General features: G+C 44.0%; 1 protein-coding gene and 1 long non-coding RNA gene across 6 annotated transcripts in view; one reads left to right on the plus strand and one right to left on the minus strand.

The window, feature by feature from the left end:
* The window catches only part of LNX1 (ligand of numb-protein X 1), a 118,774-nt gene that overhangs the window by 3,415 nt on the left and 88,198 nt on the right, over window positions 1–27,161 (plus strand). For 4 of the 5 annotated variants that reach the window (XM_036416222.2, XM_036416204.2, XM_036416231.2 and 1 more), the window contains exon 2: window positions 14,983–15,468. In XM_036416222.2, the coding sequence (XP_036272115.1) occupies window positions 15,077–15,468 (392 nt within the window). In that variant the 5' untranslated portion in view covers window positions 14,983–15,076. Of the gene's footprint in view, window positions 1–14,982; window positions 15,469–24,096; window positions 24,496–27,161 lie in introns of those variants that run through there. The other variant, XM_036416239.2, reaches the window with a different exon arrangement.
* Window positions 3,249–5,135, minus strand: LOC123651328. The gene is made up of 2 exons (XR_006739962.1): window positions 5,055–5,135; window positions 3,249–3,342 (listed from the first exon to the last, which is right to left on the minus strand). It is a non-coding gene; the product is annotated as an uncharacterized LOC123651328 (long non-coding RNA).

Below are 27,161 nucleotides of genomic sequence, written 5' to 3' on the forward strand. Positions count from 1 at the left end.
TAGGAGACCCTGGAGAAGAACCTCAACCTCCCTGCCCATCAGTTTCTTTGTCTACCTTTTCCTAAGAGAGGGAAGCTGAAATGGTGTACTTCACAAACCACCACTGTCCTCTCACAGAAGCTACATGGCAGTACACCTGGGGGTAGGGGTGAGGATGGGGGACGGAGTTCAGACTGACAGCTGAGGGGTGGGCAATGCCTCACTAGAACACAGTAATCTTATTTATTCATTTCTAGGTGGAATAGTGGCACTGCTTTAGAATGATGGCCTAGTCTCTGGCATCAATCTGCCTGGGTTCAAATTCCAACTCTATACATACTAGCTATGTGACCTGGAATAGGCTATTTAACCCCTCTTTACACCATCTATAAAACAGTTATTGTGAAGATGAAATGAGTTGAAATATGTGAAGTTCTTGGAGTAGTACCTGGCATACTGATAGCTATTACTAGTATAAATTTCTAGAAAGGAAAGCATGGTGGGTAGAATCAGACAAATCTGGATTTGAGGCTGGTTCTGCCATATAAATTATTAAACTAAATAAGTTTATTAGTATCTCTTTGTCTCAGGTTCATCATCTGGAAAATGGAATAGGTACCAAACCCAGTGTTTTTTGTGAAGAATAATTGAAATGATTTTATGTAAATGCCAAGTATATAGTAAGTGCTCAATACATTTTAACTGTTATTGTATACTAGAGGCCCAGTGCATGAAATTCATGCACTGAGGGGTGGGGATGGGTCCCTCAGCCCAACATGCACCCTCTCCAATCCAGGACCCCTCTGGAGATAACCAACTCACAATCCAGAACCACTGGCTCCTAACAGTTCACCTGCCTGCCAGCCTGATACCCCTAACTGCTCTCCCCTGCGGGCCTGATCACCCCTAACCGCCTCTGTCTTGGCCCCGCCACCATGGCTTTGTCTGGAAGGACATCCAGAAGGTCACCTGGAAGATATCCAGCCTAATTAGCATATTGCCCTTTTATTAGTATAGATTATTATAGAAAACATTTTTATATTGGTTAGAGTTAGGCATCTTAAGTCATGCTTAGTCTGGATATAATAATGATAGAAACAGTAGTACATTGAGGGGCAAAGACTCAGAGCAAAACAGATTTCCTGAAAGGACCCCAAAGGCCCAGAAGGAAAACCTGTTAATAAAGATTATCTTGTTTATGTTGGAGTTCCAGGGCAGGGGAGCTGCCAGCGCCATGCCTGGTGTGTGCAGAACTGTGGGCAGGAGCACTCTGATATAAACAAACAGTGAATTCTTTTGGAGTAGTGATTCCTGGCTTCCTAACTCCTTTTTAGATTTGAACTCCTCTCTTAGAGTGGAGAAAACCTGTTCTGCAAGGATCCTGACCACTTACAAGGCCATTCTGTAAGATGCTGCCGAGAGAGGACTATGAGGGAGGCTCCTCACTGCCATAGCATCACAGACTTCCGGTGGTTACAACTATTCCTGATATTTATGTGCCCGCATCACAGTCTCCCTCTCATGTGGGTGGCAAATTTATTGTCCTCTGACAGTGTGTCCAAAGTATTGAGGGCTTCTGAAAACTATTTGGTAGGAAGGCTACATCACACTTCTAGGCCAGTGGAATTTAACTATTTACCATCCCCAAAGAGTAAGAGAGAACATGAAAACCATGCAAGTTTCTAAGAACAAACACGTCACTGAACTGAAATCAGAAACAGCAAATGTTAGCTCCCTCCTGTACACCTCCTACATTTACCATTTCCTCGTGTCTCATTTTGTTCTAAATGACTCGAGGACACCCAGTGACTTACTGTTTACTTACCCAGAGACACAGTTCAGAGCAACAATAAGGAAGGATTTTCTAAGAATTAGAGTTGTCCCCAAACCCGTAGGTTGCCTTTGAGGAACTGAGTTCCCTGTCACTGAGGATGAGTGTTTTTTGGTATATTTAGCTCCTGGTATTTGTTTGCTGAATGCGTGAATGCATGAAACCCACAGAGGATTTGTGTTTCTTTAGAAGCACATACACTCATCTGTAAATAAAGATTCTCTCACTGACCTCATAGGATCATTTTAAAGATTGAGAAAACACATGTAAAACATCTAGCATGGTATCCTAGTGGACTGCTTATCAAATAGTAATGATTATATTATTTTATTTTACATTGTATTCTAAAAAAGAAGGGAGGAGAATGAACTCCAGCTTCAAGGAGAGGTTTGACAAGAAATTTGCCATTTTTATGAGAGTCTCTTTATTCCAATTCTCTTCACCCCTTCTCTTCATCCTCTGCTTTTCTAGAAAACCCGCACCCCCTGCTCTAGGGAGTCACCTGACTTGACACGGTAGACTGACTAGTACACTTCTACCACTGGCAGGAATTCTGTCCCAATTAACCAGGGCCATTTTTCATATATCGCTCACTTGTGACTTGGAATGCTTGGACTTAAATTCCACCATTATTTCCCAGTGACTCTTATTTGCTTCTTGTGTTTGATGCATTTGTCACAGGGACACCAAAGAGTCCACCAACAGCAGAGTGGAAGCTCTCCAGGAATTCTCTTTAATGGCTCTTGGCACCGTGCATGGCAACAGCACATGCATGATGGTGCAGTCTAAAAATGCCGTTGCTATCTGTTGGGATGATTTGCATAACTTGTTGATGATGCTGGGTCAGTCACGTGGCCTTTTTTGAATAGAACGCTGCATGTTTAGGTTCCTGCACACTCCCATAATACATGAGTCACCTAATGTTTTCATAGTCCTCATTAAGTACTATAGTTATGCTTGTAATATGTCTTCAACAATATGCACACCCTCGGCCATTCTACCTTTGGCCTCTTTTTCACTTGGGGCCTTTGCAAATGTGGTTTAACAGTTATCCTTTAAGATATCTGTATTCTAATTTAGTAATGGATTTAAAGGAAATTACTACATTTTTATTCTAGGCCAAAACTGCTATCCCTAAGTATGTAGCAGCCTAAGCAGCTGCCATCCCAACATCCTTCTGGATTTTTGAGCCATGTGGAGAAGTGCTGGAGTGCCTCACTGGGATGTTCACCCCACTTCTGGGAGAGTCCCCTGGAAATACACAGCCCCTGTATTATTTTCCTAGGGATGCTGCAACAAATTACCATAAGCTTGGTGGCTTAGAACAGCACAGATTTATTCTCACACAGCCCCGGAGGCCAGAAATCACGGTGTTGGCAGGGCCTTGCTTCCTTTGAAGGCTCCAGAAGAGAATCCTTCCTTGCCTCTTCCAGCTTCCGGTGCCTCCAGATGCTCCCTCACTGTGGCTGCATACCTCCAACCTGCCTTTACATCACCTTCTCCTCTCATCTGTGTCTTCTCTTCTTCTGTTTCTTAGAAAGACACTTGCCATTGGATTTAGGATAAAACAGATAATCCAGGATGATCTCTTCTCAAAATTCTTAATTACCTCTTCAAAGATTATTTTTCTAATAAGGTCACATTCACAGGTTCTGGGGTTTGGGACATGGATATATCTTTGGGGAGGGGAGCTATTATTCTACTTCCTACATTCCTGAATTGACATGCATATGCACAGGCCCCTCCCACTACTTATGGAGAGATTCCTTGTTCACTTGGACATTGAAATATTGGGGAAAATATAGGCAGCCCTTGCTGTAAAAAGGAAGGAACTCCTACCATTTGCAGTAGCCTGGATGGACCTGGAGAGCATTATGCTAAGCTAAATAAGTCAGTTGGAAAAAGATAAATATCACAGGATCTCACTCATTTGTGGAATATAATGAACAACATAAACTGACAAACAAAAAACAGATCCAGAGACATAGAAGCATCAATCAAACCTCAGAGGGAAGGCAAGGGAGAGTGGGAGTAAGGGGGAGAGATCAACCAAAGGATTTGTATGTATGCATATAAACATAACCAATGGACACAGACACTAGGATGGTGAGGGCATCAGCAGGGTGGTGGGAGGGGCAATGGGGGGATAGGACACATATGTAATACCTTAATCAATAAAAAAAATTATATATATATATATATATATATATATATATATATATATATATATATATTAGCCTTTGCCACTATCATTATTTCTATGTTCAAGGCACATTAGTGCTTTATGTTCTAACAACCTACTGAGTATTGCAGTCAACAGTGTGGTGTATCTACAAAAGCAAATCAGTAAAGGCCACCTTAGGTTGCTTTAATACACAGTCCTGGTTAAGAACGGGATTGGTGCTTATTCCACAGAATCTTGAGCCCATTAATCCACAACTAGATAAGTGTTCACTTCCAGGTGCCCTGCTTTGAAAGGGCCATTTACTACCACCTGGGATACCGAGGAAGACAGGCAACTGGCATAACTAACTACAAAAAGAAAAAAAATTAGAGAAACCACCACCAATGGTGTCTTTAGTTTGGAGGTGGGAAGGCTGTCATGTTTTGAGAAAGCGAATGTGATCTTTGTTACACTGAAAGGCAGGCCAAAGGCCAAAGGTCACAGCTGTTGGCAAACTGATGAGCTCCCCGTCACTGGAGGTGTTTCAAGCGGAAGCTGCTAGGTCATCCCTCCGGGATGCTGCAAAGAAGATTCCTGCACTTGGTGAGAATCTAAGATCCTTGCCCAACTGGAACTCTTGTGACTTCTAAAGAAATCATTTTAAAATTTCAATTACAGACTATCACATGGGAACAACAAACACCACTGTGTGCATTCCTCTTCCTTGATTGAGAAATTTGCTCAGGCTCTTTCCCCAAACCTGGACTTCTTCCCACGTGGCCAAATCCCATTTATCTTTCTCAATGTTTTCCAAGGACTTTCCTTGACTGTTCTGGGCCACACTCCACTGCTCTCTCATCCCTTTCCCTCCAACCTTGTCTTTGGCTCTTATTTTAGAAGACCATACTCATTCCATACTTACTTTGCATCCTCTTGCAATAGTTTAACATTTTTTTTCCCTATATGTATACTGTATTTTCCTAATTAGACTTAAATTCATTGAAGATGAATTGGATTCCCTGTGGGATGCTCACAGAACTTAAGACCAGTGCCTGCATGTAACAGGTGATCAATGAATACCAGTAGAATTGAAACACAAATGAAGAATGTTGATAGTGCAAATACCTTCCTCTTGTTCTTCCCTCCATAAGAGATTATCTGTTTAAAAACAAACACCATAAGCACTTCCTGAGATCCTTCTTTTAGCTTTGGGTGGAAGAACACCCTGCTTCTCCTCTGACATCAGCCTTCCCAGGTTCCTATGACAACGGTGTGCCCTAGGTCAGTGCAAAGTACTGGGCCTTCATTTTAGTCGTCGGTAGAAGGCCAGCTCTATGTGACCTTGCCGATAGACAAGGAAATGGGAGGACATCTTTTCTGGGACAGAGTTCTTACAAGCAAGCCCAAATATGCAAGGTATGCCATCACGCCCAGGGGAAAGTCAATAAAACCTGTCTGGGAAGGCAAAGCTCCTCTCCAACCAGCTGGTGAAGACCTGCCCTGGCTTCTTCAACTTGCATCTAATTGACCAGCTACTAGTTCTTGGGACTTTTCTCACATAACTAGCACCCTTGTTTTCCCCCACTTTCTGAATATCTGTGCTTTCTGCTATTGACTTCAGATGTATTTCCCTGCCTTCTTTTAATTCGATTCTCCTCTAATTTCCTGGCCATATTTTGACCTCTTTAAAGGCCGTTTATATGTTTTTTTTTTCTGTCCTTTCTGTTCTTTCTAGTGTTGGCAATGCTATACAAGCTAGTATCATTCACTGATTGCATGAATGAATCGCCTACTCTCTCTTGGAGACCATAGATTTAGGTCTTAATTAGGAGTAGAGCTAACCCTGACCTTTGCAACAGTCCATAAGCATCTGCCATCCCTCCTCTCCTCTACTTTTCCTTGGCAAAGTATATGGCGCCACCCCATGTCACCCTACCCCCCGGACCCCTGCTTCCTACTCAGGCTCTTGGCCCAAAAACATTGTTTATCCCATGTATGACTTTTTATTCAGATCACTAAAGCCCCTAATTTCTTCCTATTACAGATGTGTCTCTAAGCTAAGGAATAGGCCATTTGCCCAGCCTCTTATGTACATTAGTTCACAACCACGACTTATTTTAAGCATTTATTGTACCTAGTTAATATTGATGATTGACACATTTATCCATAATCTAAAATGTAGTTGTAAATGTATTTTGTTTAATAGAAGATAAAGTTTGCCCTAATTTTGGCAATTACTTTCCTCCCCACAATCCAACTTAGGAGTTCCAGCCAGGGCCAGGGCAATGGTTAGGCAGCCATGCCTGCTGGGTACTTATTTTAGAAAGAGAGGCCAGGCCGCCAAGGTAGTGGAACTGGGCCACTCTGTTCCTCCTGGGTGTGCTTCTGGTTTTCAGGATGGAGCTTCTGACTGTGATTGTGGTCTCTACCCTGAGGGGTGGCCCCAATCACAAGCTTGAAACCGAACTGCAGCCATTCCACCCCACATAGCTTCATTCACTTTTTACAGCATCGTCAACAACCACAAAAAATCAAGTTCAGTTTTTGCAGCAAACAATTACTTGGAGATCATTTGATTCAGGGGTTCTTAGACTTTCTGTGTTTGAGACATCCCATAAAATATTAGGTTTGGTCAAAGGGATTAAAAGACTTCGAACAACATTAAGAAAGCCAGCAAAAATTGTGAAGCAAACACAAATACAGGAGGGCAGAGACCCACACAGCTTCCATCACAGTCCACACAGTGTTCTTGCCAGAGAGAACTTTTCCACCATTTGACTGAACTTCCTTATACAGACAATCATTTGTAAACTATGGGAGGACCTGGCTTTAGATTACACTTATTTGAGGCAAGTTCTTTCTTTTCTTCCTCTTTCCTCATAAATCCTTAAGCAAACTGCTTCCCTGGCATCTCTAATAAATATAATAACCAGATGGAGCAACAATCAAACAAGACCTTGGTTAAAATTTAGCGGCACACCTGTGACAAGGTTGTATCTCTCCGTTCTGCATTGTGTGGCTGGGAACCAGGTTAGGCTGGAGGGAAATACTGAGACCCAGAGCCGTTGTTGGTAGCAGAGTCACATTCAAACCACAGTCTTGACAAACCCACTCTCTCCACTTGGGTTTCAAAAATATTAGCAGCAAGGTCATGATCAAGATGAGGAACTCACCTTCCTGTACAAAAGTGAACAAAATTGAACGGCACCAAAAATCTCAGTAACCACAATAAGTAATATTTTAATGATTATTTTAAAAAACAAAATTAGTGCAAAAAAAAATCCATGGTGAGCAAAAGATCAAATTGTATTGAAATAAAGACAGGATCAGGAAGCTAAAGTTACTTAAAAATTATTGACATTTATCAGTCAGGAGAAATTGTCAATGTCCTCAATTCAAAATAAGATAAGAAAAGAGGTAGTTTTTGAGAATATAGTTGAGGTTATTTCCTTTAAAGCCAGGAAAGTGGAACTATTTCTTAAAACTCTGCTTTTTGTATAAATAAGATATTTAAATTTAAAATGATGTTGTGATTTTTTAATATGCTTACATTTCACGTTTTCCAAATTTTTTCCACTCCCTTCATGAAACCATTAAAAAATGCACAAAAACATGTATCAGGAGACACACTTTTCCTTTTGCCTCGGGTCACAACATGAATCAGCACAGCACTAGTGGGGAAAATGTATGTTACTTAGAAATGTCTTCAGAGGATTTTTGTGAACATATTTGTCATAGGCCAAGCAGGAGTGTCCCGTAGGCATGGCTTTCGAGTAGATGGCCCTCCCCTGGATGAGGGGAGAGGTCCAAGGTGACTAATCCCCTCCAACACTTTCCCTCTTGGGCACTTGTGCATCTACTTGGGGGGTGGGGGCGTGAGGGGGGGCAGGTTGGGAAGGGGAGGGAAAAGGAGCATCTGGAGCTGCAGAGCTTCCAGTTCATTCTGTGGCCCCTTCATTAGCTGCCCTTGGCCTGCCTCTAGTTTAACTTTTTCATGAGTTTCAGTGAACATTAATCAATGTTTGAGCTCTGGGTAGGAGAAAGTATCCCTGACTTGCCATTTGTTTAAATGGTTTCCATTTCTCCTGTGTTATTTATTGTGTTGGTGAATTTTAGGACAACACGATTTATCAAAATAAAGAAGTACTTACTAACAAATGGAAAGCCCCGGATTCCCCAAATACCATTTGTTCTGGGGATCAGGTTGTACACTAGGGATTCTAACATGGAACTCTTTGGCCAATGAGGACTTTCTTCTGTTTGCATAAATCCACCCAAAGCCACTAAATACCTTTGCATTTTCTACATGGTGTTCCTAGCCCTTGGTTTTGCTTGTAAGAGCCCTAGTTTTTTACTTGCTTAACCTTGATTTTTCTATCCTCTCCGCAGCCAAGATTGCTAATAACTTTCCCTCAGGACAGAGTCTCCTGCTCAGTCTGCCACCGCCTAAGATACACTCTTAGGCTCTGGGAGTGGTTAGTTCCACTCTGTCCTGGAGTTCGGGGTTCATTCTCTCCACGCATTGTGGGAGGGACACTGATAAATCAGGGAGCTTGCAGAGGAGAGTGGACGGGCCTCTAGAAGCTTGAAACCTGAAGGAATGCCAGGTAAACCGAAGGCTGCTGAACCGAGGGGAGAACGTGGGTTCTGTCTTCAAATAATTAGGGGGCTTAATGAGCGACACATATTCTAAATCGCTCCTAAGATAATGCTGGCACCTATGGAGGGCTGGGTGAGTTCTAGAGAGGCAAATTTTTTGCTCAATATATGGACTCGCCCTCTCTAGTAGTTAATGCTTTCCAGAGGCAGAATGTTCTGTTTTATAAAGGAAAAAAGGCCTGTTGCATTTAAGGACCATCTCTCAAAGCCCCTGTTCAACCTGTAGGGTCAATAGCTACAAGGTTTCATCGAGGTTAAAGTACCAATGCAGGACAAGATGCACTTTGCCTATAAGGATGGATTCTTTTTTTTTTTCTTTCTTTTTTTTAAAGTTTTTCATTTACAGTTTACTTTTAATATTATGTTGTATTGCTTTCAGGCACAGAGCATAGTGGTTAGACAATCACATACTTTCCAAAGTGATTCTCCCGATAGTTCCAGTACCCTCCCGGCACCACACATACCAAATGGTAGTTACCGTAATATTATTGACCACATTCCCGATGCTGCACTTTGCATTCCCAGGACTGTATGGTAACTATCCGCCTTCCTTGTCAGTCCCTTCACCTCTTTCTCCCAGTCTTCCAACCCCCTCCCCTCTGACCATCAGTATGTTTTCTGTGTTTATGAGTCTGTTTCTTTTTGGTTTATTCATTTATTTTGTTCTTTAGATTCCATGTAAGTAAAATAATATGGTATTTGTCTTTCTCTGTCTGATTTATTTCACTTAGCGTAATACATACTAGGTCCATCCATTCTATCACAAAGGGTAAGATTTCATTCCTTTTTATTTCCAAAGCAATATTCCATTGTACTATGGTTTGGTTTGGTTTTGTTGTTTTGGGTTTTTTGGTTTTTTTTATCCACTTGTCTTTTGATGGGCACTTGGGTTGTTTAGGATGAATTCTTTTTCATAATATGATGTCCCATTAGTATTGTTGGAAAACCATGACTAATGCAGCTATTGAAAGGATGCTGTAGAGTTACGTTTTGTCCTTTTAGTATGAGGAAATTGTCAGTGCAGCAGGCCAAATGATAAGTTTCTCCATAGCCTTTCTAGTGAGTATCTGTTTTACTCCAGTGTCTTCATCAGATAACCATTGTCTGTAATGCCAGTGAGCATTTAAAGGAGAGTCAGAGGGACCATAGCACACCAGGGACTCCATTGTTCTGGGATCTCATCTCTGAAAAAAAAAAAAATTCTACCTCCAAACAGGCTGTACTCCAAAGGCTGTTTTATTTTTCCAACGGATTTTTAAAAATATATATTTTACTTATTTAAAAGAGGCAGAGAGAGGGAAAGATAGAAAGAAACATCAATGATGACAGAGAATATCTGATCAGTTGCCTCCTACATGCCCCTTACTGGGGATGGGGCCTGCAACCTAGGCTTGTGCCCTGATCAGGAATCGAACCCTGTCCTCCTGGTTCAACCACTGAGCCACACATCTCTAAAAACCTCAGGCTTCTAGTCTACCCCAAAGCAGAGGTAGAGGAGAAAAAAAAAATGGTTCCCAAGCCACAGAAGGGTTGTACCTCTCCCAACCCCCATATTCACTCCCAAGGAGAAAATCCATTTCTATGCTCTTTCTTCAACTAGAGCGAGAGCGAGAGCGAGAGCAAGAGCGAGAGCGAGAGCGAGAGAGAGAGAGAGAGAGAGAGAGAGAGAGAGAGAGAGGAAGGAAGGAAGGAAGGAAGGAAGGAAGGAAGGAAGGAAGGAGGAAGGAAGGAGAAGGAAGAGAAGGAAGAAGAGAGAAGGGAGGGAGGGAGAGAGGGAGGGAGGGAGAGGAGGGAGGGAGGGAGCGAGAGAAGAATAGAAGAGAGAGAGAGAGAGAGATATCAAGGAGGAAGCCGACTAATCCCAGGAAAAAGAACCATCCATGAACACACCTAATCCCCTACCCGTCCCTCCTCCCTACCTCTCCCCTGAACCCTCCTCCCCACTCCCCCCCCACCTCCCTTGCTCCTGATCACAGCGTTCTCTCCCTCTGCCGGGCACCAAAGTGCTGACACATAAAGGAGCCTAAAGCTGACAGGCCCTCTCGTTCATTTTTGGAGAAGAAAATAGTTTTTGTTTAAGACTTAATGATTTTTTATCATTTATTCTCAGTCCAGCAGTGAGGCACATCTATGTCTAAAAGCATGATAGATCTTACATGTTTATAACACGTAAACTGGAAATAAGAGATGTCAGGTAAATGTCCTTAAAATGTTTTTTAAAGTCTCACTAGTTCTTTCTTTAGAGCCAAAACTGCTTGTTCAGTCAGTTCTCTCATAATCTGTGTTTATTCTTATAGGCTTTATTTAGTCTAAAGCAAAGTTAGAAAATATATACAGCAGTGTTTACATTAATAGTATATGAAGAATCTGGTTTATGCACATACTTAAGTTCCAGGGAATTCAAATTGCTCTCAGAGGGAGAGGGAGAGGGGAGAGGAAGAGGGAAAGGGAGAAAAACAGAGGTGGGAGAGAGGGAGGGAGGAAGGGAAGGAAGAGAGGTTGGTTGGAGTTTGGGTCTAAAACCTTCCATTTTTGCTTGCCCCATACTATTAATTCTATCTCAAGCATTTTAGGCCTCAATAAAGTCAAGTCAATTTTGATTCAGAGAGCTTGGAGAAATCAAGCTATTTACAGGGGGACATAATGAGATTTTAACACTTCTCAGTTCCCACGGCTCTTGTATTTGGTTAGTTATGTTATTGGGATTCTGACTGGTCACAATCAGGAAAGATGCTGGGAGACAAGCAGCAAAATTGATGCAGAAACTGAAGCTAGCAGTCCCTTCTGGGGCTTGTTTCTCTTTCTGTGCGGCTAGCAACTTACTTACATGTTACTCTTCCATTTCCTCATCTATTAAATGAAAAGCAAACAGAAGACCCTGGGTATTGTGAGGATTACATAGCATAATATGTCAGGCCCCTAGCACAGTGCCTGACACATGGTCAAGCTCAAAAAACTGCTAGAAAACCAGGGCGGGGGGGGGGGGGGGGGGGGGGGGATTTTCCCAAAGAGCTAATCACTTAAAACAATATAAAACACCTCCAATTTATCAGCATAGAATCTCAGAAATCTATTTCTGGAAGGGACCTTAAGTACCTAGTCCAGTGGTTGTTTATTTGTTTGTTTGTTCATTGTTGTTTTTTTTCACATATTTTATTGATTTTTTACAGAGAGGAAGGGAGATAGAGAGCTAGAAACGTCGATGAGAGAGAAACATGGACCAGCTGCCTCTTCACATCCCCCACCGGGGATGTACCTGCAACCAAAGTACATGCCCTTGACCGGAATCGAACCTGGGACCCTTCAGTCCGCAGGCCAACGCTCTATCCACTGAGCCAAACCGGCTTCAGCTGTTCGTTTGTTTTTAAACCAGTGTTCTTCAAACAGAATATTATAAGCTGATGGGTCAAAGCAACCAATTGGAGCTGAGACTGGGCGGGGCGAAGCAGCCACAGCTCCTTCTTCATCCTCCTCCACTGAAAGATGCTAAGGCAATGGTCAGCAAACTCATTAGACAACAGGGCCAAATATCAATATTACAATGATTGAAATTTCTTTTGAGAGCCAAATTTTTTAAATTTAAACTTCTTCTAATGCCACTTCTTCAAAATAGACTCACCCAGGCCATGGTATTTTGTGGAAAAGCCACACTCAAGGGGCCAAAGAGTCGCATGTGGCTCTCAAGCCACAGTTTGCCAACCACTGCGCTAAGGCATCTGACACCTTCCAGAGCAGAGTGTGAAATCCAAAAACCTGCCTGCTCCACCATTTCACCAAAGAGGGAAAGGCCCGGAATGTGAGGTTGTCTTGTCAGTGGTACGACCAGAGTGACATTCCTGTTGTTTTCTGGTACAGACCATGGAATAGATAGGCCAAAACCTGTGAGAGAGTAGTTGGCCAAATTCTTACAGAGAAACTTTTAAAAAATCTAGAGCAAGCATGTCAAACTCTAGAGCTTTAGTTCAAAATATGTGAACCTTATTTTTTCTGTGGTAGAGGATAACCTTTTGGGTGGCCCATTTCCATTTTTATGTTTATCTTTCAACTGCTTCTCATGCCATTTAATTTTTCCCCTGTGTGGTTCTAGAACCTTCTAGCAGCCTTGATGACAAATTGCAATTGGGTAGATTTCCGTAAAATTTGAGTAGAAACAACTTCATTTTCTCCTGCACCCTCTACCTTAGCCTTCTGTAGTCCCTTCTGATGCTAAAGAAAATGCTCTGATTCCTAAATGTTTTCATATTCTGGGGTGTTTTACTTCAACCTCCTGACCAGAGTGTTCTTCCTGGCATATTAGCACAGCACAGAAATATAAACACGAAGCTGACCCAATGGAAGTTTGAAGTCAGTATATTTTCTTTTTGAGATAAGGCGATGTTTGTACAAACAGCCTTGGACTTTATTTGGATAAGAAAAAAGATATAACACAATTTATGACTGCATGCTATTTCCAAATGTCGCTAATTTCCTGTTGGGTTATTCGTGTGTCTTGATGTTCTTGTGAAACTCTTTAAGTCTTTTCATTTACTTTCAGAAAAGAACAAAGTTGAGTTGGGGGTAGTGTGGGTGTGGGATTCCTAATCGTCTTGAGAGCTGACCCAGTTTCTCTGGCGCATACCTCTGCTTGCACCGCTTACCTGGGCTGCTAACAAGTTGTGTTCATGCCCACTCCCCTGGACTGGAGACTCCATGAGAGCAGGGACATGGCCTTTAAAGATCTCTGTGAGGTCTCTATACCCAGCTCACTCCCTAGGTCAGAGGTGGTGCCAGAAATATTATTTATTGCCCTGGCCAGGTAGTTCCCTTGTTTAGAGCATCATCCTGATATGCCAAGTCTGTAGGTTCCATTCACTGTCAGGGCACATACAAGAATCAACCAATGAATGCATAAATAAGGGGAACAACAAATCAATGCTTCTCTCTCTCTCTCTCTCTCTCTCTCTCTCTCTCTCTCTCTCTCTTCCTTTTTCCCTCTCTCCCCCTTCCCTTCATTTCTCCCCCCTTCCTCTCTCAATCTCTAAAATCAATAAATAAAAATAAAAAATAAATATTTATTGACTGATTTTCCAAGAGACTTCATAGATTTTAATAGGTACATTAATAACTCCATTATTTTGGACTCCTATACCAAAGGAAAAGACATAATATGATAGTATTCTACTGATTTAAAATATACATATACATATATACATATACATATACATATAATTGAATAAAAGAGTACTATTACGGTAGAACAAAGTCAAAAGACACCTTAAAGAAGTGATAGATTTCACAACAAACGACAAGTGTTGGTGAGGTTGCAGAGAAAAAGGAACCCTCGTGCATTGCTGGTGGGAATGTAGACTGGTACAACCACTGTGGAGAACAGTATGGAGCTTCCTCAAAAAACTGAAAATGGAACTCCCATTTGACCCAGTAATCCCACTCCTAGGAATATATCCCAAAAAGCTAGAAACATTAACCAGAAAGAATATATGCACCCCTATGTTCATAGCAGCATAATTTACAATAGCTAGGATTTGGAAACAGCCTAGGTACCCATCAGCAGATGATTGGATCCAAAAACTATAGTACATTTACACAATGGAATATTATGCAGCCATAAAAAAGAAAAAATTCTCATCATTTGCAGCAACCTGGATGGAATTGGAGAACATCATGCTGAGTGAAACAAGCCAGTCAATGAAAGAGAGACACCACATGACCTCACTTACTTATGGATGATAAAGAACATTATAAACTGAAGAACCAAAAGATAGATATAGAGACAGTAAAGCAACAAGCAGACTGTCAAATTACAGCGGGGAGGCTGGGGAGGTCTGGGGGAGATAAGAGATCAACTGAAGAACTTGTATACATGCATATAAGTACAACTAATGGACACAAAACTCTGGGGAGGGAGGGTATGTATGGGAGGGGGGAGCATTGGTATATGTACAAAAAATAATAACTTAATAAAAAATAAATTAATTAATTAAATTTAAAAAAAGGAGTGATAGATTTCAGTTTCTAGGCCAATTGAGCTAGACTGTAGACAAAATGAATTCAATAGCAATACATGCAAGAATACTAAAGAATATTTATTGAGCACTTTTTACATACCATGCAGTATTGCCTATGCAGATAGTATCCAAATGATTTTAACCATGAGAAGGTTAAAGGTAAACATTATTCCCTCTGGTGAAACTGAGGCATAGTGAGGCAAAGTGGTTTCCCCACAGTCACGCATCACTGGCCTTCTGCATCAGAGGCCAGTTCTCTGTCTACAGGCAGCATGGCTTCCTGTCTGTAGCACAGGGTCTTCCATTTGCATTGAAAACAAAGATGTCCTCTTGTTCCCTTTTAGGTTTGTGGATGGCTCCTAGAAGGTCTTAATTGGCTCCTGAGGAAATATCGTTTTGCTGGATTGGTTTCCTATCATCCTGTCCCCGCAGTCAACCATGAGCCAGTCAGACTCTGCCGATGACCCGGATCCCAGCCCTGAGCCCCTATGTGTGGTGTGTGGCCAAGCCCACTCCCCCGAGGAAAATCACTTCTACACCTACACAGACGATGTGGACGATGACCTCATATGCCACATCTGCCTGCAAGCCTTGCTGGACCCTCTGGACACTCCCTGTGGACACACCTACTGCACTCTCTGCCTCACCAACTTCCTGGTGAGTCAGGACTTCTGCCCCCTGGACCGCAAGCCCCTGGTTCTCCAGCATTGCAAGAAGTCCAGCATCCTGGTCCACAAGCTGCTCAACAAGCTCATGGTGACCTGCCCGTTCGCAGAGAACTGCGCCGAGGTGTTGCAGCGCTGTGATCTGGAGCATCACTTCCAAACCAGGTAGGGCCTCTTCCTGGGCAGATCCTGAGAAGCCCCGCCCTCCAGGGGCAGCTGGGACTCACCAGTTCCTGAGGGCGGGGCTGTCTCCCAGGTCCTGGTCGCTCAGTGAGAAGCTTAGTTTGTCTTCTTTTTTGCAACCAATGAAAGGACTCATTCAAAATAAGTAGCATGGTAGGTGTAATGGTCAGGGTTCAACGTAAAAATGGCATATGGTCAAGTTGTGTTATGTATGTGTTTACAGGGCTTTTCCTTTTTCTTTTTTTTCTTTTTTTTTTTTTTTTTTTGGTGGTAAAATAGACATAACATGTAAGTTACCATTTTAGTGATTTTTAAGTGTACAGTTCAGTGGCCTTCAGAGCACTCACATTGTTGTGCATCATCCCTCGCCATCACCCATCCTCAGAACATTTTTCATCTTCCAGAACTAAAACTTGGTTTCCATTCAACAAACACCCCCTGCCCCGCGCCCCCTCCAGAATTGGTATCGTGATTCGACTTTCTGTCTGTATGAACTTGACTATTCTAGGAAACTAGAAAAGAGGAATCATTCGGTGTTTGCCTTCTTGTGGCTGGCTCATTTCATAGGCCTGCATTTTGAAATGCGAAAGATACCAGAAAGATCGGGGAGCAGCTTTCTCTGAGGTGCATTGCTTGTCTTTTCGCGGGCGGGCATTGCTTGTCTTTTCGCGTAAGAAAAACAAACAAACAAACAAAAAAGTCTCCTAACGTGACCCACAATTATTAGAACTTCCTCTGTACGGGAATTGGCAAAGCCCGGCTGTTCTTTGAAGAGATATAAGATATTTTCAACCAAGGATTAAAATGAGAAATTTAGAAAACGTTTGTCCTCTAAGCCAATTGTTCTATGAACTTCCCAGCCAAGGGCACACACTGGCAGCAGACTGAGGGTGTGGCTGGCCCTGCTGGTGGGCACTGTCACCTGCACCCCTTGCCTGCCTCTGATTTTGTCCGCCTGCATTCTCATGTTCTGGGCATTCCTCAGGGCGGCCCTGGCTCTTGTTCCACATGAGGTCCTCTCTTAGGACAGTTAAGGTGTTTAGCAAAGTGTAAACAGCAAACCCCACAATTCTTTTGTAAGAGGAAATTTGGAAACTGATGTATATCTTGGTTTCTGTCATGACCAGAGGCAGGTGAGCAGATATTTTTTCTAAAGGTCACATTCCTTAGGTCATGAATCTGTCTTTGTCTTTGGGGACATGCCGATTCTCTAACACGAGGTTTGCCTCCAAAGCAATGGCCTGGGTGGGATGCTTCCCACATGGTTCCATACCATGTCAGTGAACTCATTTTTCTCCCCCACCATGTAGAACCAAATGCATCAAACTCAGGTGCCTAGGTTGCCTCTGACCCTATGTTATTGTTGGTATTTAAGCTAGGGTGCTCCTCTTCTCTGATTGACTGGAAGGAGGTATGGCCAGAGGAGAAGGAGATAGGGAATCTATTTGTGACCTTTGCTAAAAGTCTTACCCAGGTAGGGGAGGTATTGTCTGGAGGGAAATAGGCCTTGGGTCAGAGGTGACCTAAGAGCTGCAGATGCTGGTACAGAACCGGGGCCAAGACTGGAACTGAGGAGAAGGCCCTGGTCTAGCTCCCTCCACACATCACATTCCTATGTTCCTGGGTTGTTGCAATTTGCACATTTGTGTTTGGGTTTCTATTTGCTGCTGTAACAATTAATCACAAACGTAATGGCTTAAAAGCATAACAATGTGTTATCTTACAGTTCTGAGGGTTCTAAGTCAAACCTGGGTCTCAAGGTTCTAACATCAAGGTGTTGAGAGGGCTGAATGGAGAGAATTGCTTTACCTGCCTTTTCTAGGTTCTGGAGGCCATCTGCCTTCCTTGGCTTGTGGCCTCTTTCTCTATCTTCAAGGCCAGCAGCATAGAGCCTCTCTCTCTGTCTCTTTCTCTCTCTCTCTCTCTTTTCTCTCTCTCTCTCTCTCTCTCTCTCTCTCTCTCTCTCTCTCTCTCTCTCTCTCTCTCTCTCATCACATCTCCTTCTGTGACTCTGACCCGGCTGCGTCCCTCTCGTCAAGGCACTCATTGCATCCACCTGGATAATCCAGGATCCTCTCCTCATCTCAAAAGCCTCACCTTGGCCACACCTGCAAATCCCTTTGGCCCTAAGGTAACAGATTCACAGGTTTTGAGGATTAGGAGGTGGATATCTTGGGGTGCTCATTATTTTGCCCACCACAGGAGTTTTTCAGGAAAAGGGGGAAAGAGGAAAGAGGGAGAAGGAAATCCATGGAAATGCTTGCTCTCTGGAGAGAAAGTGAAAACCCAGCCGGTCCCTTACACCACCTCACCTAGAACTGATTTGGGGCCCAGAATATCCTTTAAAAAAAATCGGGATAAGATGGCACGTGGACCTAAGGGCAAGGCCAGGGCAGAAGTGGGGCAGGGGAAGGACTGGGAAGAGGATGTTGAGGGCTTGGGGACAGGGGGAGGAGGGGTTCCAGGAGGGAGATGCCACAAGCCCATCTAGCTGTCCCACGTGGGAAATTCATTCACCGCCCATGCAGGTTGTGTGGCCCACACACCTCAAGGAACCCTGGGATAAAAGCTTAATGAACCCTCAGCTGAGAATGGCATGCACAAGAGTGAGGGGGAAAGTGCAGAACTCATTAAAATCACTTCTATGAGCTGTGGCCTTGGAGCCCTTCTCAGGTGCCTGTCAGCAGCTCTCTGGAGGGAAAACTCCCACGGGAGGAGGCGCGGGGCCTCAGCACGCGCTCTGGATCCTCTCCACACTTCAACTTCCTAAGTAGGTTGAAACCAACGTTTCCAAAAATACGGTGCCTGTTAGTCATCAAATGCTTAATACACACTTCCTCTCCTGCCAGCCCCTGGGCATTTTGTTGGCAAGGATGAAGGATTCGGAGCTAATCCAGACCCCGAGTCCAGAGCCCTCTTGGGCCTTGGGCCTGGGCCAGAGCCAGTAGACCGCCTCTTTCTCCTCTGAGAAGGGACATTAAGATTAAATAGTTATCCTCGAACTGGGAAAATGAAGAGGCAAGTGTTTCCTTACATTTCTGTGTGAGGCCTCCAGGTTGGTGGCTGCCTGCAAGGGGGTGTTGTCATAGGTTTGTCCTAGAAGGTAGCTTTGTTTATCAGTTTTGCATCTTGGTTTCAGGATTTAGATGTAATGAGTTTTTTTTAAAAAAAATATATTCTTTGGCCTGTGGCACTATAGGAATGTAAACTTTGCAGGCAGAATCTACCTACTGTGGAGAACTCAGCATTAATTCTGGCTGAAAACCACCGTGCGACTCAGAGGAACCCACACCCTCCCTCCCAGTGTGTCCAGGAGAGCTCAGTCCTGAGCGCCACGGGAAACTCCATACTTAGGTTTGTCTACCTATAAAATGAGAATCGGCTCCTTCATGATAAGATCTTGCAGAAATAACCACATCGGGAATGGTTTCATTCTCTGGAAAAAGACCATCCGGTAGAGAGAAATGTTTTCTCCATCAGCCAAGGTCTCGGTTTATGGCCTGTCCATAGGATCATGCTAATAATAGCTGCCCACTTAAGTCAGGGATGCAGGCAGATGGCATCTCATCTGTAAACAAATGCTGCCTGTCTTCCCCAGAATTTGTGTCATTTATAAACATTGTTATCTAAGCACTTCAGATCCTTAGTTGAATATAAACTTTTAAAGAAAACATTTAGGACTGGCTGTGGGTATGCATGGCCTGCTGGATCAATAACTCCTTGGTCAACTGTTTCTGACTTCAGACTAGAGAGCTTTTCTATGGGAGTAAATCTGAGCATGTGAACTAATGTTTGAAATCCTCTGGCCAATTCTATTGGATTCTGCCCTCTCAGATGCTTGCAGGCATCCTCACCTGGGTCTTCTGCAAAGAATTCCCACGAGGCTGATGGGCTTGTCGAATCAAATGGCAGCCTTCCTAACCGAAGGGCATTGCCAGCAGACATAGCCAGGGTGCCACAGAGGGCCAGTTCAGTGCATTCCTCTTGGCCCAGACCATCAGGGGGTGTATGGAGGAGGCAAAGCTTTCACTTCCTTGATTGTGAGTGGGAGTGATCTTAGGCTCAAGACGACAACTTTATTGTGTAATATCATCATCTGCGAATGTAATATTTATCAAGATCCACAATAGGCCAGGCTCTGGAAGAAGAAAAATCTATAAGAGCCATGATAGCTGCCTCTGAGGAAATGACATTTTAAAGGTAAAAGAGAAGTTGAAAGCACACCCACACTGAATTGTTCCATAGGACAAGTCACTTTGCCCTTTGGTTTCGTTCTTATGGAAGGTTAGAGGCCTGGTGCACAAATTTGTGCATGGGTGGGATCTCTTGGGGTGGCCTAGAGGGACCAGGCTTCAGCTCGTGCCCCCAGCCTCGCAACCCTGCAGCCCCACAGCCCCGCCTGGCACCACACTGTGGCCTGGTGATGTCCCCTTACCTGCTCCACCATCCCACCTGCAGGATGAGATTGGTCGGGGCCAGGGACTGCCTGGCTCCCTCAGTGCCTGGGAGCCAGGAGGTGGCCCCACTCCCTGCCAACACCACTGGTCCCTGTCTGTGCAGCAATTGGACCCTCCAACCCCTCCAACCTCATCCCTCACTCGCACCCGCCTTGCCTGGCACTACCTGCTCACTTGCTCCACCATCCTACTCTCATCAGGTCCATCAGGGCCAACAGTGCCTCCACTGTTGCCCACTGCCACTGCCACATTGCCAACACCCACCATGTTCCATGCCACCCCCTGGTGGTCAGTGCACATCATAGTGAGCGGTCAAACTCCCAGTCTCCTAGTCAAACTCCCAATTGAATAACCACCTGAGGGGACAATTTGCATATCAGGCTCCTAATAGAAATGGGAGATAATAAAGCTGTCTGTTCTTAAGTATTTACTAGCATGAATAAAGAGATCTTTGTTCACTGTTTTGAAATCAGCCCTGATTGAAAATCCAATACAATTGGCACACCTGACTGAAGGCTCTCTGGTGTTATTTGTTGATTGACTTTGTGCCCAGTGTCCTGGAGGTTTTTTCTCCAAAGACCTACCCTGGAACTTCTATCAGGGGCCCTTTTCTGGTGTGTGTTCAGTCCAACACAAGCTTACCTAGCTGTGTACAGTGCAGGGAAGATTTTACTGCTGGACTGAGATCTGGGGGATTGTTACCCTAGGGGAGGCAGGTAAGTTACAAGTCTGGTTGGTCATTACTGCCTGGCTCAACATCTCCCTATAACCTTGACATATATCCTTCATGTAACTTTCCTGCCATGAACCCAACATTTTCCTGGCCTTACCTAGCTGAGAGCCATTAATTTGACGTTCATGGGCATGGAAGAAATGAGACAGTTTTTCTGCATTACTCTTGACAGAACCATTGAATCTGCATCAGACTATGCTCCAAACAATTATTTAAATAAATAACATTCTCCTGGGTACTCATTCCCAGAAATCTTCCTTACCTTCCCCCCCCCCCCCCCCCCCCGGACATTTTTTATCCATCTGTATAATGCTTCCCCTCTACCATGGCTCTTATAAGTTTGAAGTCCTGTTTTGTTAACTTGTCTATGATCAAGAAAGCTAATCTAAAAAGGTTGACTCAGAGCCAAATTCTTTTTGGTTCTGCAAATATTTATTGAGTATCTACTGCATTCCAGGTACTATAGTGAGGATATGATGAAGAACATGATCAGTAGAACTCCTTCTGCAAGGATTTCCCTGATTAATGAAGATAAAAGAGACCAAAAAATAGGAGGTGGTAGGTAATACCTGAGATGACATTTAAAGGATAAATAGGATGTAGACAGTCAAGGATTAGGGTTAGAACTGTTTACTGAGAAGTAAGCCACAGAGAAATTCATGACGATTTAAAGGTGGAATTTTCATTCCCAAGGGATTGTATTAGTTAGGATTACATCTGATGGCAGGTAATGAAAATTCAAATTATATTGCTTTCACTATTAAAATTTTTCTTTTTCTGACTTACCACAAATTCTGGGGGTAGAAAGTCTATGATGTTGTCATGGTGCCATCGGAAATCTAGTGTCCTGCTGCTTTTCAGATTAGTTTTCATTCTTGAGTTTGCCACCTCATGCTCTCAATATGGCTGCTCAGACTCCAGCATCACATCCAAGTTCCAGGTAGAAAGAACCAGGTAGGAAAAACAAAACAGGAAGGGGAAAATATAATGTACAGACTGAGACACCATTCCTTAAAGAGCATTCTTGGATGCTTCATCCAGTTATTTCTGCTTATAACTCATTGGCCAATATTGTATTACATGGCTACCCATCTGTGAGAAATGTTAAGTGCATTATCACCATGAACAAAACTTCGGTTCTGTTGAAGGAAGAAGAGGATGCTCTGATCAGTTTGGCACAGTGAATAGAGCGTAGGCCTGTGGACTGAAAGGTCCCAGGTTCCATTCTGGTTGGGTGCGTGTGCCTTGGTTGCAGGCACATCCCCAGTTGGAAGTGTGCAGGAGGCAGCTGATCGATGTTTCTCTCTCATTAATGTTTCTAACTCTCTATCCCTCTCCCTTCCTCTTTGTAAAAAAATCAATAAAATATTTTTTTTTTTTTTAAAAAGGAAAAAGGGGAGATTAGATATTGGATAGGCAAATGGCAGTTTTTGCAACAGTGATGTAATAACAATGAAAACCAATACCTTCACTTATATTGCATTCATATCCATTAGTGAATTTTATCCTCTTGAAATGCAAAGAGTAAATTCTTATTTTTTTTCACAGAGACTTTGAGAGGCAACCTGACATATTCAAGTTGATCGGAAATGCAATCCAATATACTATGAAACACACACGCTTCCTTATATGCAATGCTGCCTCTGGGTTATGAGCTATGCAGCAGAGCATGTCTCAGGACTCTGATGTCATGTTCCTCATGTACAGGAGGAAAGAAAGGACAGATGAGAATAACAAAGCCTTTTGGAGATAGGTGCTGAGCTGCCAGCTAGGCTCATCCACTATCATTAGTAATTATTATTAACAATATTTGTAACAATAGCTAACACTCATTGAGCCCTTTGTTCTTCATAGGCATTATCTAATTCTACCTTCATAACCATACTTTGAATGAAGCCCTATTATTATTGTCTTTCGTTCACCATGGAGGAAATGGAAGTTCATAGAGTTAAACAACATGCTCAGTGTCACACAGCTAGTATGTGGGAGAGTTCAGGTTCAAACTCAAGCCTGTTTGGCTCCAGCATCTAAATACCAAACCTTACTTCCTTTTTGCTGCTCCTCACCAGCTCTGACTCACTCTTGCATACCAGACTTAAAGGGAATGGAATTCAAAGTAGTGCCTCAACAACATTAATTCATGTCATGCTTTATCAAGGTTGCTTATCTTGGATTTAAACTGTAGAAATTAAATCTGCACATTCTAAGAGCCCACTGTATTTAATCTATTTTAGGCCCCCCTCAGGAAAATGCAGATCGCCGATGCCAAATTCCTACTTCCTACACGGTTTCTTGCAGTTGGTCTCATCCCATAGATTTTTCTCTGGTCTCCCCAGCAAGTGTAGTTTGCTGTGATTGCTTGGTTGTCATTAATGAAATTATCTCTTTGAGCCACTTCTATTAAGATTCAGGCCCTGAGTTGGCAAAATGGATTTTTAATCTTCTTGACTATGGAGTTGAAGGAGAGGACTCCTCGGGCTTCTGTGGCATTCCAGAGCTTAGGCCTGCTTAGATGTCCTACTGTCAAGGTGATAGTATAGTCTGGAATCGCAGATCTGAAAGCTAGAAGGGATGATGTGGCCCATGCTGGACCAAGCAAGTGAGGCATTATTAGTTCCATTTCAAAGATGGGATGACTGAGGCTCAGGAGCTTAACTGAAATGCTTGGGTCCTACAGCTAGTGCCAGAGCTTATTTCAGTCACTCAGCAGAGAGGGGTGAGTGGAGGGCTGTTTTCCTCACAGAACAAAAGCCTGAACATTGTTTGGACAGAACTTCATATCTATCAAAGCTCTTGGTTTTCCTCAAAAAGAATAATTTTCAAAAGTTAGCAAGGAAGCCCTAACCAGTTTGGCTAAGTGATAGAACGTCAGCCTGCAGACTCAAGGGTTCCAGATTCGATTCCGGTCAAGGGCATGTACCTTGGTTGCCGGCACATCCCCAGTAGGGGGTGTGCAAGAGGCAGCTGATCAATGTTTCTCTCTCATCGATGTTTCCAACTCTCTATCCCTCTCCCTTACTCTCTGTAAAAAAAAATTTTTAAATGTATTTTTTAAAAACAATTAGTAAGGAAGTCACCCCTTCTCTCATGTCTGTCAGAGCAGTCAGGGCAGGGGGAGGTAACATACCTTCAATGCATGTTCTAAATATACATTCAGAGGCGGAGTGGGTTCATATATCATACTTCTGCATCGCAGTATCTGCAGGCTCACTATGAGCTCAGATCCCCAGCTGCTGTTCCCAAGTGGCTCACTCCTAGTGTCTTCCTCTGCAAGCTGGCGGGCAGCCTTGGTTGTTTGCTCATTCATGCCGTGGGCCTGAGCATGCCATGCCTCTGCCCTCTCCCAGCACCGTTCAGCTTCCAGCCCATCTGCTCCCTGCCAGTGATGTAAATGTACCAGCTGCTCCTCAAGAGCCAGTCGGCATCCTGCAGGAGGGGCAGGTCCCCTTCCCGGGCATCAGCCTGCTCGCTCTCAGTCTGAGCCTTCTCGCCAACCATGGTTGGACCCTCGGTTCTCCTGTTTCCCCGTCTGAGAATCAGAGGGTGCAGTCCTCTTACAGGCCCATGATTTATTTATCAGCGGGGCTCGATTGAGGCGCTCTAAGACTCCTTATGGTCTACTGATTGTGGGGACATGGCAAGGTCTGTGTAAAGGGGCTGGGCTGGGCCGGACCCCTGCAGCCGGCAGAGAAGGTGGCCGGGAAGAAAGCAGCACACTGCTCAGAAAATGAAGGCGCTTCTGTTGCTGGTCCTGCCGTGGCTCAGCCCTGCCAACTACATTGACAATGTGGGCCACCTGCACTTCCTGTACTCGGAACTGTGAGTCCCCCGGTCACTGTGTCTGCCCGGGCTGTTGTGGAGGGGATGTTGGGGATGGGACCTGAGTCAGTTCCCGGCTGGTATGCTTGTTGAGAGGAATAAATGCCACATGCCCTGGATGCGCTCGGACAGATCGCCCTGCCAGCCGTGGAAAGCGATGCTCAGCTGTCTGTGACTTCCCAGAAAAACATGTCTTTCTGATGCGGTGCTTTCCCAACGAGGCATTTTTTTTTTTTTTTTCCTGCTTCTATGCCAACGCTGCTCTTGTCTGCACTCCGCCTTTTCTCAATAGATGTGTCTTCGGTTCCTTCCATAAATAGAACCCAAGAGCAGAGCGTGCACGCACAGATCTGCAGCCTCTCTCGGGCACTTCTCATGGAAACCGATATCATCTCTTTCTGAGACCCTTGGTCTCCAAACCGGAGACACACATTGTGTGAGCACAGGGGAAAGGTAGCCCTATGTGTAAAAAACACACATATCCATCCTATTTTTATTTGGGGTAATCTTTAAACAAATGGAAAAGCAGAAAGAGCTGTGTAGTGAGCACCGGTATTCCTGTCACCCAGATTTAATGATTAACATGTTACCACCTTTGCCTCATTTATATATTCTTTACTGAAGTGGTTTGGAGTAATTTGCAGTCATGGTAACATTTCACCTCTGAGTCCTTCCCTGTGTGTCTCTAAGGAAGAAAGACATTCTTCTATGGCCCGTGTCTGTTTTATAAGAGGAAGTGACTCATGGCCCCAACCTCTACGATGGTATTTTTCTGGCTTCTCCTGGTAATAAGCGTGGAAAGAGGGTTGCAGAAGGATGTGAACAGCTTCTAGCAATCATATAAAAAGCGCTGCCGGGTGTGCTTCAGTGTTTGGAGCATTTGCAAAAATGTATTTCTTACTGTAAATTAGAGTCAGTGGGCAAACGAACAGAGGGACTCTGACAAGGGTTCCTCGAGCCCAGACTGGAAAAGCGAGGCTGGTCACATTTAGCTAGAGACGCCTCCATCCCCACGCTGTGGTGACCACCAGGCCTCCTTTGTCATTAGCCAGACTCACCAATTTGGTCAGCACAGTAGATGCTCAGTGAACGCTGGCTAAGCAGAGGAGGGAGCAGATTACCTAGGACCTTGGAGAAAAGCCATTCATTCTGAGCATCTACATTTCAGGATTATCTGGTCCTTCCTCATGGGAGTGTAACTCCACTCCACCTTAGATACGCAGGTTCAAAGAGAAAGTATCTGGATAGTGAGTATCTGGAGTAAGCCTGAAAAGTGAGCGCCTCTGGGGAAATAAGGATCTCGGGGAAGCTTTTCTAGAAAAAATATTCAATGGCAGAACTAACTGGGGTTGTGAAAGTCCTCTTTTTCTCTCTCTCTCTTTTTAAAAAAAAATATATTTTATTGATTTTTTTACAAAGAGTAAGGGAGAGGGATAGAGAGTGAAAAACATCCATGAGAGAGAAACATCAATCAGCTGCCTCCTGCATACCCCCTACTGGGAATGTGCCCGCAACCAAGGTACATGCCCTTGACCTGAATCGAACCTGGGACCCTTCAGTCTTCAGGCCAATGCTGTATCCACTGAGTCAAACCAGTTAAGGCCCCTTCCTCTCTCTTGATGAATGCTGAAGTTGGTGTCTCTGAAAGCTAGGGCCAAAGCCTTGCCCCCCCCCCCCCCCGACCCCATTGCCCCTTCCCCACCTATGTCCCTGTTGGCTGCTATAACAAGACACCCACCGTTGGTGGTCTAAAGTTCAGGAGGCCAGAAGCTTAAAATTAAGATGTCAGCAGGGTTCGTATGAAGGCTCCAGGGAGGGTCCCTACCCTGCCTCTTCATTTTCTGGTGGTTCCGGGCGCTCCTCAGTTTGTGGCCACCTCATTCCAACCTCTGCCTCCACACCACCTTCTTCTCTGTGTCTTCTCCAATTCTGTCTGTGTCCCCTCTCTTCTTATAAGGACACTGGTCAACAGGTTTAAGGCCCACCTGGATAATCCAGGATGATCTCATTTAGAGCTCTTTAGCTTAATTGTTAAGGACCTTTTTTCAAATAAGATCACATCACAGGTTCCGGGTGGATAGACCTATCTTTTTCAATTTCCATTGGGGGTGACCATTCGACCCACTGCAGGTGCTACTGAGGAGCCTGTCCAGTGAGGTGCTTTCAGTTTTAAAGCCTCCTTGAAGGGAGGTTTTCTTTGCTACAAGTTCGTGGCTCAAAGGCAACGTTTCTGTTGAATAGTTGAGTGGACGCAAGCAGGCCGTTCTTTCCAAAATGTGAAGAGATCCAGGAAGCACGGTGCCAGGAAATCACCAGGACATCGTTCCCAAACTAATTTGATAGAACTTTCTGGGAGACTGGGGATGCTTTAGGAGAGACGTTTGTGCAGTTTTTACCTGATGCTACTGGTGACAGTGAACTAACCGGTGAATTAAGGATACATTTCATGTGCTGTGGCAGGTGCTGTAAGGAATATAGCAGTAAGAAATTAGGCACAGTACTCACCCACATGGAACTGACAGTCTATTTGAAAAGATAAAATGAATACGCACAAGCGATATAAAAAAGTCTCTAAAGCCCTAACCGGTTTGGCTCTGTGGATAGAGCGTCGGCCTGTGGACTGAAAGGTCCTAGGTTCGATTCCCATCAAGGGCATGTACCTTGGT

Source organism: Pipistrellus kuhlii, unplaced genomic scaffold (assembly GCF_014108245.1).
Source record: "Pipistrellus kuhlii isolate mPipKuh1 unplaced genomic scaffold, mPipKuh1.p scaffold_m20_p_1, whole genome shotgun sequence".
Taxonomy (NCBI): domain Eukaryota; kingdom Metazoa; phylum Chordata; class Mammalia; order Chiroptera; family Vespertilionidae; genus Pipistrellus; species Pipistrellus kuhlii.